Raw genomic sequence first — 16,622 nt, 5'->3', positions numbered from 1 at the left:
AATTCGGCATACAGGTTTACCAAAATCTTGAATTAAAAATGATTTTTAGCCCACCATCATCAGATTACTGTATGTATATGTAATATCTGTGCCAATCTTTCACCTTACAACAGTTATGTTATCGTCAGTTAATAACAAATACAAATTATAAATGTACCGATCAGCCCACTGTCATCAACTGTTCTCAGCACAGTGAAAAACACACAGCTGAAAATCCATTCAATTCATATACATTTGTATATACAATGTATATATATACTAAATGTTTTGATGCGGACAAGTGGTCTTATGTAAGGCACCATAAGGGGCCTGGGATTGTTATCGTTCAATTTAAAAAAAAATAAAAAATCCCCCTAAAGTTAAATGGTTGGTGCCTAAAATATATAGAACAGATAAGTCCCTCAACGTGCACTAATATAGCAAAATGGGAAAGACGATGAAAAATCCTTGGCAACGTTACAAAAATAATTGGTCGACTTTCAGCCTCTGTGCAACACCTTCATGCTATGTTACGTTCACTTTCGGTGTCCCCAACCCCTGGAATATCATGTTATATCAAAATCAGTCACTGCTACTTTGTAGATAATGTGGCCATATCGTTTAAATTGAGTGGCTTTGAACCTGGCGATTTCTAATCTCAGCAGGTACATTTTCTATCGTAAACCTGTATCAACGACATGGTTATTGTAAAAATATGCAAGATGTTTCTACTTTTTGACATTACTGTCTGTTCTCTATAAATCGCAACGTTTTGCGTTTGTATGTATACGTTTATATTGTTCATGTTGTTTGAGTCTGTTCTGTCTGGACGCCTTGTCGTGAATGATAACCAAGCATGAACAGATACCATATATATTATGCAAAAATTCAAACAGGGACAACAGAGAATATCCACATTAAAAAGTAACCTTATTCTAAATCAAAATCGATAAAACGAGGAAATATACGAACAATAAGTGAAGAATGGTCACCATTGAAAAAGTACAATAAGAAGACCATGTGTTTCGGGAGTTTAAGCGTCGTCTGTTCATCGCCGACATCCGCCAAGCAAATCTTCGTCAATTGAGAACTAGTGTGATAACAACGGAACCATCAGGCATGTCGGGAAGCATAAAGGAATGACGCAAGACAAGTGAAGGCTATCGTTTCATTTTAATATCCTCGTTTCATTTTAATATCCTATCAGTTTTAGACATTTCACACCATTTATACATTAAAGCTCAATTTACATTGATGAGCGCCACGTACCATATGTTCATCACAACAGACACGTTTTCTGGTTTATTGCTTTGATTTGAAACACCATTCGTAAGGTTTTGCACCATTCACAAGCATCCTTTAAAGCTTAGAATATCAATAAAACGTCATTGAGAGACAGTTGTGTACACATTAAAAAAAGTACATCGTGTATTCAACAAGACTGATTTGTAACACACTAGAAACTGCTGCTATTCGATTAGTGAACATTTTCTTGATATGCGAAATATTAACAATATTGCAGATTATTTCGCCTTGTTGACAGTGAACCATTATAAAGACAACCCACCAGCGATCATTTGTAACAGATAAAATATATGTCATTGTGTGTATGAAGGATTGGAAGTTTACAAATTGCACGAAATCAGCATTTGGTTTATTAGCCGATGATAGCATTAATGTTATGTATATATCCATATCTCTTGAAAACTGAATTCTGTTTGACATCAAAGTAAAATAAAATCTAACAATTTTTGTTTTCCTACACAAAAAATGGAAGTTATACACACAAAGTTTTGTAATTATACTTACAAGTACAATATAGGCAATTACAGTATACCTACAAATACAGTCAATTTCATACAAACATTGGCAATTACACTTACAATATTGACAATAACGGTATATCCACAATTATTCACACCTCCAATTTTACTGCACAATCGAAATGCCTTCATCGTTGATATTGTACATCTCTCTGGAATGATGCGGACTGCTATAACAATTACGCCATCGATAAAACGGAAGTCATATCTTTTTGTTTTGTAATTTCCGACTGGTTTTACTTACTATAACCGTGAGCGACGTCTGGTGGAAAGAAACACGAAATATTTGTGAGCGACGCCTGGTGGAAAGAAACAGTTATATTTGTGAGCGACGCCTGGAAGAGAGAAACAGTAACATTTTTTGAGCGACGCCTGGTTGAGAGAAACAATAATATTTGTGAGTAACGCCTGGTTGAGAGAAATAGTAATATTTATGAACGACGCCTGGTGAAAAGAAACAGTTATATTCGTGAGCGACGCCCGGAAGAGAGAAACAGTACTATTTTGTTTTAGCGACGCCTGGTTGAGAGAAACAGTAATATTTGTGAGCGATGCTAGGAGCGAAACGGTAATATTTGTGAGCGACGCTAGGAGGAGAGAAACAGCAATATTTGTGAGCGACGCTAGGAGGAGACAAACAGTAATATTTGTGAGCGACGCTAGGAGGAGACAAACAGTTATGTTAGTGAGCGACGCTCAGTACCAAAAGTAGCCGACGTAATGTGGTGCTTACGCACGCCAACGAGGTATAGTTTGCTTCTAGTTTATTATAACATTTTGCCAAATACAATCTAGAATTTAAGACATTTTTATGCGTACATCACTTTTTTAACACACAAAATTGTCAATCTTTAATTTAAAATACAAAGAAACATTAATTAAATTGTTCCCATTCCAGAAAATTATCAAGCTAAAACAATGTATCATTAGTGTGTAATACACTATATCAAGATTAAATATAAAACATGAGTTCACATTTAAAACAATTACATTAATAATAACGATTTAAATAAGAGAGAGATTCAGTAATAAATTACAACATTTGTTTAACAATACAAAGCACCCAAATATCCAAATCATTACGTGCTCTTACACCCGTATCAGACACGAGCACACTTGTGTAAGAACCAATTATAACCGTTACCTTGTATCACACGTTCTCTCTTTAAAAATGTCCCTACGTGTAGGTTTTAAAGAAATATTTACTGACCGGGCCTCTGGTAGAGATACGTAACTAGATACAATTGGTATTTAGCACCTGTGATGTCATCACCATCTAGTACCTATAAATGTCCCCATTTTCGAATCGACTACATACATAGTAAAACGTAGGTAACTAAAACTCCTGAGATCTTGAAACTTTTTTTATAAGAATTCTACAATATATTTTTGTGTACATAGCAGGACTGAACAACATGCGAAATGATAATGAAATTATCTGTTGGAGTTTTCCCTGTAAAGAACATCGCTATTACATAGTAGCGGACAATATCAAAAGATAATCCTGCTACACGTAAAACAATAACTATTACAGCGTTAATACAACAGGGTAAAACTTGTAGTCAAAATCATTCCAAAAGTGGACAGGACAAGATAAATCTAGCAAAATACAAATAAGCATAAACATTCCAATCAGATCCTAACAAAAATATTCCGGATACCGAGAATGGCGCGTTTTAACTGAACAACAAACATTCCAGAGACCAGAAAGGTTACCATGGAAACATCCAAAATACAAGGAAGGATACGATGGAAACATCCCAATGACCAAGAAGGGTACAATGGAAACATCCCAAAGACCAAGAAGGGTACAATGGAAACATCCCAGAGACCAAGAAGGGTACAATAGAAACATCCCAGAGACCAAGAAGGGTACAATGGAAGTATTTCATACACATAATGTGGGATTCGCCTGATAGCAGTCAGAAATTTAAAGTTGTTATGTAAAATCATCAAATCATCGTTTAATACACATGCCGCCGCTATTGGCAAACCATACAATTAAAATTGAGATAAAACAAAAATTCATACCGATCGTACATTTAACAAGCAAAATTCAGTATGCCTAATACCCATAAAACATAACAGCCTTTAACACGAGTTTCCAATGATTCTTGTTATGCTTCCGAATCATTTATGAAACGATTTTATAAACAAAACACAGGTATTTGATTTACACCCGTCTTAAGATGAACTGTTTTTGAACCCAACTTAGCTTATCTAGATGTGAGAAGCAAGCACTAATCATGTAGGAATATATTAACAAAACAAATATGATAATATAATAATAAAAAACGTAAGAGATTGAAACAACATGAAAGTAAACAGAATGTGAGCTGGTGTTACAGGGATAACAAAACCCATTACCTTTTATAAGGACCGCGTACCCAAATACCTTTTATATGTATCCAGCACCCATTCCGCTACCTTACAGGGATCACAGACCCCATCACCTTAATCATATAATTCATTCGATATACAAGGATCTCAGACGGAACCTCTTTTTTCCACATTGACTTTAGATCTCACAGAAAATGAACCCATTTTATATAACTAAACAAAACACGGTGGATCACCAAACCCGCATAAAAAATCTGCTCTATTACATTTAAATAACCGTATACTCATCTTCTCTCCTGACCAGTTTAACACCTCTCTAAAAATCAGCTGAGAATACCCTCATTAATTGATTGCAAAAACCAGCACCCTTTGAAAGGCTATTGATAGAAAATTCAACAAAAGTGCACACTTGTACTTCTTCTGTAGCTGTTTCCTAAACTGAGTGGGCGTAATTGCGATTCCCACTATAAAAATAATAAGCATTAGATAAGCATTGTCTATTGACAAATTATTGAGTATTCTGTATTTTAGTGGAGAATCATTCGGTAGGTATTGACTGTATTGAGATTCTTCGCTCTTAAACGCTTTTGTCCTCATATCTCTTTTTTCCGTTTACTTATGTTTACACTGTATTCCGAATAATAAAAATAATTACACACATACAATTAAGCATATTCTCATTTGGTTAAAAACTATTCAATCTAAACATGGAGTACTTCTGAAAGACACAGCCTAACGTGGTATATATATCACTGAAATGCACCTTTCCACTATTTATAACGGTATACAAGACACTTTCGTTCACACAGACCCCGGTTTCATCAATATTCCTTAACTTTCAATTTCCAATAAGAAAGCATTACAGTATTCAAGGAAGGTTCCGTCACTAAGATTTCCCCTTGAATGTTATCACCAAATCAGACACATTGGATGTATCTGGCACTTCATTAGCACAGATGCATGCAACACATTGATACATTCGCTTGTTACTTCTCGATTGCATTAAAGTAATGCTTTGCACTTTGGTGTATCTGATGCACCGATCAGCCGCCTGCAGATGGGCCAGAACATTGCAGCACGTCTTGTTTCCCGTACTCGAAAGAGGGAGCACATCACACCAGTGCTTTATTCATTACATTGGCTACCTGTGCGTTTCAGGTCACCATATATATTTTGAAGTACTAGGCAATAAATGGAACGGCTCCGGAGTATTGACAGGAACTTGTCACTCTCTATCAGCCGTCACGATCACTACGATCGAAGACAGAATCATTGTTACGCATTCCAAACTCTCGTTCTGTGACTTATGATAACCTGTGCTTTGTAAAGGTAGCATTCACTTTGTGGAACAGCTTATATTTAATTATTAACAGTTACCAAGAAGTAGGAAACCCTGGCCAAATTTAAAATTCACCTGTTTACGTCTTATTCGCACACGTTCTTAACACATTATCATCGAACTGATCGAGTCTATATAGTTTATATATGATTTGTACACTGTATATTATGATGTGAAGCGTATTACAGTAATTTTGCAATTTAGATAGTAAGTTACATAGATGTTGTACTTCATTATTCTGTAATGCTTTCCAATGGAAATATTTCAGTTCATGAATTTCTTTAAGTCAACGTTGATGAAATCGGGACCAGGGCATCTTGGAGAATATGTTTGCAAGGAATTTATGTTGTATATCATACAGATATTAAAAAGATTTATTTCGATTTCTATAGTTAAATTCAAAACAGAAAAGAAAACGTTTCTCTGACCACCAGTTTCGGGTGGTATGAATGTCAGAATTTCCGCCGTAATTTGACATCAGATCACAATTGGTTCCCAGTTATTGAGACAGAATTACCGATAACCCCCCCAAAAAACCGATTCGAAAACGTTAACAGGAAAAGTTTTAGTATAGAAGAATAATGTCTAGGTTGTACAGCAGAAAAATACATATTACATAAACTATATTTACGTTAACACAACCAGGAATGGCGTAATTATCTGAATGTAATTAAACATATTGTAGTAACATCAACCAACACAACCTATAATGATACTTCAATAACTTTACGATTTAACTGTGTAAATTCAATAAAATATACTGTATTTACAGCCAGATGTCAAGTAATTGTGTAATTACAACAAACATACTGTATTAACAGCAAGATATCATGTAATTATGTAATTACAACCAAGCATGGTGTATTTACAGCCATATATCATGTAATTATGTAATTACCACCAAATATACTGTAGTTACAGCCAGATATCACGTAATTACAACCAAGCATACTGTTTTTACAGCCAAATATCGTGTAATTATGTAATTACAGCCAAGCATGGTGTATTTACAGCCAAATATCGTGTAATTATGTAATTACAACCAAGGATGGTGTATTAACAGCCATATATCATGTAATTATGTAATTACAACCAAGGATTGTGTATTAAGTCAGATATCATGTAATTACCACCAAATATACTGTATTTACAGCCAGATATTACGTAATTACAACCAAGCATGGTGTATTTACAGCCAAATATCGTGTAATTATGTAATTACAACCAAGCATGGTGTATTTACAGCCAAATATCGTGTAATTATGTAATTACAACCAAGCATGGTGTATTTACAGCCAAATATCGTGTAATTATGTAATTACAACCAAGCATGGTGTATTTACAGCCAAATATCGTGTAATTATGTAATTACAACCAAGGATTGTGTACTAACAGTCAGATATCATGTAATTACAACCAAGCATGGTGTATTAACAGCCATATATCATGTAATTATGTAATTACCACCAAATATACTGTATTTACAGCCAGATATCACGTAATTACAACCAAGCATACTGTTTTTACAGCCAAATATCGTGTACTTATGTAAGTACAACCAAGCATGGTGTATTTACAGCCAAATTTCGTGTAATTATGTAATTAAAACCAAGGATTGTGTATAAACAGTCAGATATCATGTAATTATGTAATTACAACCAAGGATGGTGTATTAACAGTCAGATATCATGTAATTATGTAATTACAACCAAGGATGATGGATGGTGTATTGACAGCCATATATCATGTACTTATGTAATTACAACCAAGGATGGTGTATTAACAGCCATATATTATGTAATTACCACCACATATACTGTATTTACAGCCAGATATCACGTAATTACAACCAAGCATACTGTTTTTACAGCCAAATATCGTGTAATTATGTAATTACAACCAAGCATGGTGTATTTACAGCCAAATTTCGTGTAATTATGTAATTACAACCAAGGATGGTGGATGGTGTATAAACAGTCAGATATCATGTAATTATGTAATTACAACCAAGCATGGTGTTAATACATCAATAAAACCATGCATGACTTAATAAAGTCAATACAACACAGCATGATTTAATTACTTAACTTACAACCAGGCATGCTATATAACATCTAAACATGTTATAACGTTGTGTAAAAGTTATTACAATCTGCGGTAACTACATGATTACATGCAGTATCATACTATTAATCAAACAAATAATTGTCAATATCAAGCTTAACATATTGTAATAATCAGTTGAGTAATATTAACGATTGGTTTTTTTTTATTTTCTTAATCACAATTAAAGAATATTTAAGATAATAACATCGGAGACCAGTCTCACATTTAGTAGTACTATTATATCGGAGTGCGTACAGAACCCGTTTATTTTACATTGTGCATCGTCAATGCTTATTTACTAATAGGAAACTTTAACAAATTCACACTCAAAATATAATATATAGTCATTCGAATAACATTATCAACTTATTTAAATTGTGAGGTGTATGCCTCTGTTATCTACTCTCTAGAGTGCGACTGTCAACCCGTCGCAATAAACCAGCATATAGCATGGCATCTTGGCTAGCCAAGGTTTCTGATTACGTTACACTCCACGAATCCTTGGCTAGCGAAGATGACAGCATGGGTACATGGAGTTCCTTTGTGAGAAATACAACAAAACATATTATCACAACGAAACCCTAAGAACTACGTTTCCCTACCAGTATTACAATGTGTGCAAGGTAAAACATTGATTAATACCGTCTTTAACAACTCGCCGTCGAATCGAGTAAAATGGCCCCATCCAACATAGCATATCATAACAAAAGTATATTGACAATTTCAGAAGTTTGGCAGTAAGATAATGCATTAGAAAATGTCTTGACGTTAATGTCTGTCCAGAAATACAAATAACCTAAATAAGAATTAATAAATTAATAGATATAAGACGTTATATGTATATCAAATTTGGCTTTTTTTGTATGTCAAATTTTGATTAATGAATTAATTAAATAAGATTACCGTTTGGCGTTAGATGATATGACGTTATACTCCCTGAACACATAATGCAATCTCATATTTGAGACGTCTCTAATCTAGAACATGTACAGGATGTAGTTGATGGACAGGCACAATCACTGACGATATCATACTCGTCAGGGTTCGGTAAAAACGGTATGTATTTGAGAATGAAATGTTTTCTCCACGCCTTTGGAAAGAGTGGTTCGTACACGTCTATAGATTCCTCGTACAACTCCTCCTTGGCTTGGTGGGGGTCATCTTTAGATTTGTTCTTTGTCACGTTTTGCCAAGCGGTGATTCCCCTCTCTTCTTTGGTGGCTGCAAAAGTAATGGCGAATATGAACGTTATGTCCTGACGATACAGTCGAGATAACCACTAGATTGATGGTACAAAATAACTCCCAAGTCAGAAGAGCCTTTGGACAGGAGTTTATTAACAGATAAAACGGCATCATACAGTTGCTTCGACCTTCAGTGATGTTGGGGGCAAAAGGTGAAAGAGCAGTTCAGAAATCAGCACAGGCATCAACACGTTGTTAAAAGAAAAGAAAAGGAAAGAAGCTGAATGATGAGTTTTCATTCATTAATTGGTATACTGTATATATAGTTAGTAATATTTGCAGTGAATTTAATTGATATACTGCGGGGGTTAATTTCACAATTTTCGCGGTCATCATGCTAAAAATATTTATATCAACAGTCAAATTTAACAATTATACAGTATTCTGCACCGACCTATTTTCCAGCGATAATTTGTGTGTCTATTGTAAATATGTATGTAACTAAACTGATTATGTAATCATTGCAACATCTAGTCCTGTAGTTCCATCTTCTATGGCGTCCCTGGGTGATACCATATCACTGGAAGGGGCAGGGGTCATTCATTGGCACAATGTTGTTGACCCTTCAACCTGGCAAGTTATGGGGATATGTAATTACACGTATTAGTAGTTATAAAGATCTTAAAGTTACACGACGACGGACAGACGCATCATGCGTAATGTGAAAATGTCACTATGCCACAGAATATAGGTTATTAGTCCCCTGTTTCCTCTACGTCCGTCTGCCTGTTTGCCGGTCTATATGTCCGTCCGTCTGCCAGTCCATCAACACAGTTTTCCCCTCAGTTTGCTCAATCATGTTTCAAGATATATTGGTGAAAGTTGGTATGTAACTTCAGTATTGGTAGCTACAGATCAAAGTTTTAAGTTTCAAGGTTTTTGGGCCAAAGTCACTGTTACTATCTTTAGAGAGGGTCGTTATTGCTGGACATATTTTCTTTAGTAATACCCTCGGAATGCTGGTTATCCTATTACTAGCCCGAATGGAAAAGCTAAAAATCATTGTTGTATATATATATACACTGTATATATGACCAGTGAAGCAATAGTGCCTTTACTGATATATTATCTATTTTTTTTTAGTAATACGCATCCAGTGAGGTGATATATACAAACCGAGAGCGATTTCTCTGAATGGGAAGTTACACTTGACAGTGAGCGACCACTTTATGCTGGTACACGGAAACAGACGAGGAGTCAGATAACGAAACGGAAAATGTAAACGAGATGAGTTAGACTACGCACGACACGAAATGAATCGGGGGGGGGGGGGGGGGGGGGGCGTAACAGAGGAGATGAAGTTTCACTCAAAAGACAGTCGGACGTTTTCAAGCAAATATAGTAATTTAAAGATCTCTAAGCCAACAATGTAATGATGTGCTAACAAAAGAATGTAATAATAGTGTTAAATTTAACACCTTAAAATGTGTGAAGCTGAAATTTTGAGCGTGTTCAAGATTTGTGTGTATACATTTTTACATATGTAACAACTATTATAATCATATTTTGCAATGATAAAAATTATGCCCTATAAAACGAAACTCTCTACAAACCGGACAAATTATGTAATCACGATGGAGTCCGGTTTAGACAGAGTCCACTGTATATGGAAATAGTATACCAACCAATCGTTGAAATGTAACTATCATTACTATAGGAAGGTATTACTTAGTGGATAATATCAATCAGCCAACCGTGCAAATGTAACCATTATTACTATAAGAAGGTATTACTTAGAGGACGATATCAATCAGCCAACCGTGGAAATGTAACTATCCTTGTTATAGGAAGGTATTACTTAGAGGACGATATCAATCAGCCAACCGTGGAAATGTAACTATCCTTGTTATAGGAAGGTATTACTAAGAGGACGATATAAATCAGCCAACCGTGGAAATGTAATTATCTTTACTATAGGAAAGTATTCAGATTCAGATTCTTTATTTTCTTGTGTTTTTCAACACATCAGAGAGAGGACGATATCAATCAACCAACCGTGGAAATGTAACTATCATTACTGTAGGAAGGTATTACTTAGAGGACGATTTACCGGAACCAGTAGTATGTCCTTTTACAGTTGAAATATTACTTTCATACCAACTAATGCTAACACCTATGTGGATATCTGCATCCTTACTTACTGACAAATCAAGAAACTTGTCGTCAGTGTAATTTTGTGATTACGTAATTCTAGTACTACGTCCTAATTTAGGCGCATTCAAATTTTAGCTCACTACCGAACCTGACAGATTATCGCAATAGTATTATAAATATTAGCACTAGCATTAATTGTTACAGAAATGGTGTAATATAGAAGTGTAGTAAGAGTTAACGGAGGTGTCTGATGTTTTATCGTCCTTTTAAAAATCTTATATGGGCCGACTTACATATTTGTAATGACCGCGTTCATGTGACCTAACGAGATCTCGCGTGACACAGACGCTCTAAATAGTCCCCAGTGAGACTTTAACCACGTGATACACATTACAATATGACCGCGAAATGTTTAGAAACTCGGTATGTTGGTATAAATACATATATGGTCTGATATGTCGAAAAATGGTCGATGTTGAAGGTTGGCTGTTTCATTCTCTAACTCTCTTACATTAAAGGAAAAAAAGAAAAAGTATAAAACGCTCACATTTATCCAATGAATAAATTTCACGATAAATTAATTGGATGCAATATTCAGTTAACTGCTGAACTGCACAGAAATATCAAACTCATTTTGGACCAACGCGACATAGTCGGATTAAAATAGAAATTTAAACTCTAGAACCTGAAAGCTGCATTTGACTTTGACTTTAAATCGCTATAAATAAATTTATGGATTGTTAAATCGAACATCGGAATGCAAAGCATTTCAAGACGAGATGGAAATCGACGTTCCCACAAATCACTACAGATTATTACCTGGAATGGTGTTGTCTAGGAAACACGCCAGTACGGCTCCCGCAAAATTAGCGTTACCAAGGATCACTCTCAGCACACGGTCGGTATCGGAATGGCCTACAACAGACACGTCAATATCGACAAATAATTCCCGCAGAGAGTTGTTGTTTGCCGATTAAATTTATTTCAGATCTAGTGAAGTTATAGTTTAAACGAACCTTCATCCCTATATAAATTAATTCAACAATTTCTAATTGCTTAAGCAACAGTGGTATTTTAATTAAACAAAGATGAAAAGACGATCGTTACAAAATTGAATTTTCAAACAAAAATTATTTTAACAGAACCAACATTCTCCTTTTTGTAAAGGAAATGTTCGGATAACTTTTACACGTCTCGAAAATTTTATTGGATGTGAACACTTTTCAATATTTCTGAAATAACAATTAACCACAAACACGTCCAAACGCCATTGTCGTCTTAGTATGTAAACATTAATTATATATATAATAAACGTTTGTTTACAACTCGACATGTCTGTAAGTTCTGAAACTGTAAAAAAATCAATAATTCATTAACATTGTGAAAAAAATCGTGATTAAATGTAAAATTGTATCACCGGCTGTTGCTTATAATTTCCTGGTACCCCCAAAAAACTAAGCACCCTGGAAAATGTCTTGATAAAAATTTACCTGTGTTGATTCCATTGGGGTTTTTTTCCACCCAATATGGTACCATTAGACCAAACAATATGGAGGTGCCGATGATAGCGATGTTCCGAGTGGACGTAAGACTAATGTACTGGAGATTAGATAAAACCACACCAATGAACATTCCGAACATGACGACCAGAGCGCCACCTAGGACAGGGTACGGAATGGTGATGAAGACAGCGGAAAATTTCCCTATCAGACCGAAGGCGATGTAGATGATTCCAGTAAGGAGGAAAACCTGTCTGCTGCCAACCTGACAAAAACATGTACAGAAATAAATGTCATTGCCAAGGTAACAATACAAGCCAAGCAAGTACAAGCACAAATAGGCGTCAATTGTTACACGACTATATGACCATTAAGGTCATGAATGATCACACGATACGCTTACTCATCATTACAATAAGGTTTGTCACGCATGTTGGCATGTTTTGTCTTCAAACAACTCTAAATAAAATGCATTCGTTTTCGGACACCAACTCCACATCAGTTTCGGTGTCCTATTTGGACCATTCTTTATACTATATACCAGGGTTACGTTCATTTTCTACATCCCTGGAATGTGTCTCGAGGTCGTCAAACGCTAGAATTACTGACTTTAAAGTTGATTGCCGTTCCTCTGTGATCGTCAGAAGAAACGCATTAGCTTATCGCGATTGACCAGGTTTTTTCCTGACCCCGAACAGGGCCCAGTTGTTCAAAAGATGATTAGCTTAATCACTTGATTAGTGAAACTTTCATTTCTCATTTGTTGCAAAACCCGTGAGTGTATCATCTTTAAACTATGCCAGTTGGAAGAGAATTAAGAATTACAGAATTTCATAAAGTTTTGTCAATCTAGTTCGACCAGAAATTATTTTATCAGAATTTGATAAATGTTGTTTAAATGTGATTAGCCTAATCACCTTTTGAACAACTGGGCCCAGATAGTAAGATGTTTGTCTTCGATTTTGCTACGGCATATTCCGGGTGTGTAGACAGCGAAAGTGAGCGTAACCCCTGGAGTAGCGAGGAAGTGTTTGGACATGAAGTACCCTACCTTTGTGATGCCGATGGCGCCTACGTTGCCTCCATACGTTGAGGTGGCGTGACCACACCCTACTATCCCCGATATGAACGTACATAAGCCCTCAACTGCGATTCCCCTGTTGATTGCATGTGAAGGAGGAGGTGGAGCGTTGCACGTCTTCGCGCATGCGTAATAGTCCCCAATAGAATCCAGAACGGAGATGAGTGTAGCAAGAAGGAACCCCGCAAATACGCTGACGTTAAAGCCGGGGAGACCGAACTGTCCTGTAACAGATAGATAGCAGCCATACAATAACGGGCAAAACATGCGGAACAACTATCACGTTATGGGTCCGATATATCGTTTGACGTCTATTACTTCAGGTTAAGAGTGAAACCCAGATAATTTCATTTACGAATTCGATTTAAGGGCAATACTTTAAATATTTGTGTATTTTTTTTTCTAAACGAAAAAAATGCTTCTCACAATGGTATTATTGATAGAACACGTTACTGATAGAAACCATTGCCACAAGGCTAATCATTCATAGACACCTTACCACAAGGCTTATCATTCATAGAAAACCTTACCACAAGGCTTATCATTCATAGAAACCTTGTCACAAGACTTATGATTCACCGAAACCTTGCCACAAGGCTAATCATTCATAGAAACGTTGTCACAAGGATTATCATTCATAGAAAACCTTACCACAAGACTAATTATTCATAGAAACCTTGCCACAAGGCTTATCATTCATAGAAACCTTGCCACAAGGCTTATCATTCATAGAAACCTTATCACAGGGCTTATCATTCATAGAAAACCTTACCACAAGACTAATTATTCACAGAAACCATCATTGATAAGGCCAATAATTAAGAAATGTATCGTAGCAAGTCTAACAATGGTTGATGTAAACCGTTGTCATAAGAAAAGGTATAAAGGGGCCTTTGTACGAGACTGTCATGAATTAAGGAAACCGCCTTCTGCATCTGTTTAAGTTAGTTATACATGGTCTATGATCGAGGAAGTAATTGTTGGATCCCCCAATACGTGAGAAGACGTACACGAATTATCAGGCTCTTTATCTTGTCTTATATTTTTTGTAAATAGTAGTGTAAATAAAATATGTTCAAATCAAATCAAATATGGGCGGATGCGGTAAGCTGTACTACATTTGTTGATGAAACGGATCTGCTTACTTACCTGGACAGGTGACACACATCAAAGGAAATGAAGACAATCATCTGGTGATGACGTGACACTTACCTGGGTGTGGGAAGTAGAACCAGCTAGCGTTCGTCACAATGTCATGGTTGATGTCTGTACGGGCCTTATACTGGAGGTCATTGGGGTCATCACTGAAAAGTCCGCATGCTGTGAAAACTCCACTGACCGCCCAGCCCACCATCATACCTATCAGCAGCTGTAACATCATTACCAAACACATATTTAATGTGTTAATCACGTGTGTGCCTTTGTACAATAATTAAATATGGGCCGTATAACAATACACAACCCTCGAGTAGTTTATACCTAGCACAGGTTTGGCTGAGTAGTTGGATTAGGCTAATGCTCTCTTCTAGTTCTTTGCATATGTCTTTGTTTTTCTTTGTTTAACTATTTCTCTCTTGTACAACTTCGCGTTTTGCTTGCTCACAATGTGAGATTCAGTCCTACATCTGGTAGGTGCGGATTTGTGTAATTTTGTTGGCGCCTTCTGCTGCCCCGCAGGTAGGGCGTAAGAATTGTACATGTGGTCCAATTGCATGATCATGAGAGGCGACCAAATTTGGGATGTTATATTTCCTGTTCTTTCTTCTTCCTAATGTATCCCTTGAAACGGCTTACTGACTTCAGCGTTTCGTCCTTGTGATGAAGACTTTGGGTTATTTCCCCTGGTCGAGACGTTTCTACTACTACTTTATTCGCCTGTTGTCTGTACAATTTGACTGGATGTGGTGCCCTGCTGTGTGTCTTTTGTGGTAGGCTTCAGTGAGGTAGCACTTTAAAGTAGGAACAGTTTCGCGTAATCACATGAAGACAAATATGAACACACTGCAGCCTCACACACACAATCACTCAGGGTACTGCGTCACGCTGTCACTGTCTGTGGGTCTAGTTGATGGCGTGATATGAATCGTTTTCTGTCATTTGTAAATAACGTTGGATGTTGTGTAAACATTGGTACACATTTGTCCTTGTTGGCGCTTACGCGTTATATAGTTACTTTATTGTAAGGTTATTGTATCATAGACAGTAACTTCTGTAGTGGATTACAAAATTCATCAGAGATTTTTTTTATCAGATATTTTTTTTCGCTATTAATAGTAAGCATATGGACAATTTGTCTGTACTGGCCACCATTCAAGTGTGAATAGAGGACTAAATCCTATCACAATCATTATGTGGCAAAACATCACTACTAACTAGATCTAAAGTACCTATTTTGCTTGGTCGGTACCCACGGTTGATTGCACTACGGTACTTACTGTCCGGTGATAAGTGTATGTAAAGCGTAGTTCAATCAATCATGGGTATCCGACCATACTGATCTTGTTAACTATATCACACACATATCTCTATCATTTCAATATCTGACATTCATACATGATATGAATGACGTCCATATTTCTTTATGATAGTAAGGAGAGAGACGTAAATGTATTTGTCAGTTGCTCCGTTTGTATTTCATGTATTTTAGAATGAAGTCTTCATCTTTGTGTTTCGAATACGTAAGGATTTATGATTTATTCTAAATTACTTTTTCATTTTTCTACTAAAGCATGCAAATAAAAACACCATACTCCAACTTACAGCAAACACTTGATGTAGAGGATATCGTATCACGTGACAGCTTCTTTTTCGCGTCCAGACCGGAATTGGAAGTTTAAACCGTCCTAGATACAGCGACAGTAGCAAGGAAATAGCAGTAGTCCTGTAATTATAGGTAATTAAAACAACAATATGTAATGATTTGTGATTGTCTAAAATAATAACATTATGTAATGATTTGTGATTGTCTAAAATAGTAACAATATGTTATGATTTGTGATTGTCTTAAATAATAACATTATGTAATGATTTGTGATTGTCTAAAATAGTAACAATATGTAATGATTTGTAATTGTCTAAAATAGTAACAATATGTAATGATTTGTGATTGTCTAAAAA

General features: G+C 35.9%; 1 protein-coding gene across 1 annotated transcript in view; it reads right to left on the bottom strand.

Moving 5' to 3' along the window:
* Positions 1–1,133: 1,133 nt before the first annotated feature.
* LOC117334052 (solute carrier family 23 member 1-like) overlaps positions 1,134–16,622 on the bottom strand; it is a 38,718-nt gene continuing 23,229 nt past the window's right edge. Inside the window, exons 7-12 of the mRNA XM_033893482.1 lie at positions 16,266–16,386; positions 14,718–14,874; positions 13,476–13,729; positions 12,416–12,689; positions 11,745–11,840; positions 1,134–8,808 (exon numbers count right to left, since the gene is read on the bottom strand). Coding sequence (XP_033749373.1) covers positions 8,543–8,808; positions 11,745–11,840; positions 12,416–12,689; positions 13,476–13,729; positions 14,718–14,874; positions 16,266–16,386 — 1,168 coding nt within the window. The 3' untranslated portion in view covers positions 1,134–8,542. The remainder of the gene's footprint in view (positions 8,809–11,744; positions 11,841–12,415; positions 12,690–13,475; positions 13,730–14,717; positions 14,875–16,265; positions 16,387–16,622) is intronic.

The sequence above is a fragment of the Pecten maximus genome, chromosome 9 (genome assembly GCF_902652985.1).
Source record: "Pecten maximus chromosome 9, xPecMax1.1, whole genome shotgun sequence".
Classification (NCBI taxonomy): Eukaryota; Metazoa; Mollusca; class Bivalvia; order Pectinida; family Pectinidae; genus Pecten; species Pecten maximus.
Note: the sequence above shows the minus strand (reverse complement) of the source record. Positions and strands in the feature narration are given on the sequence as shown.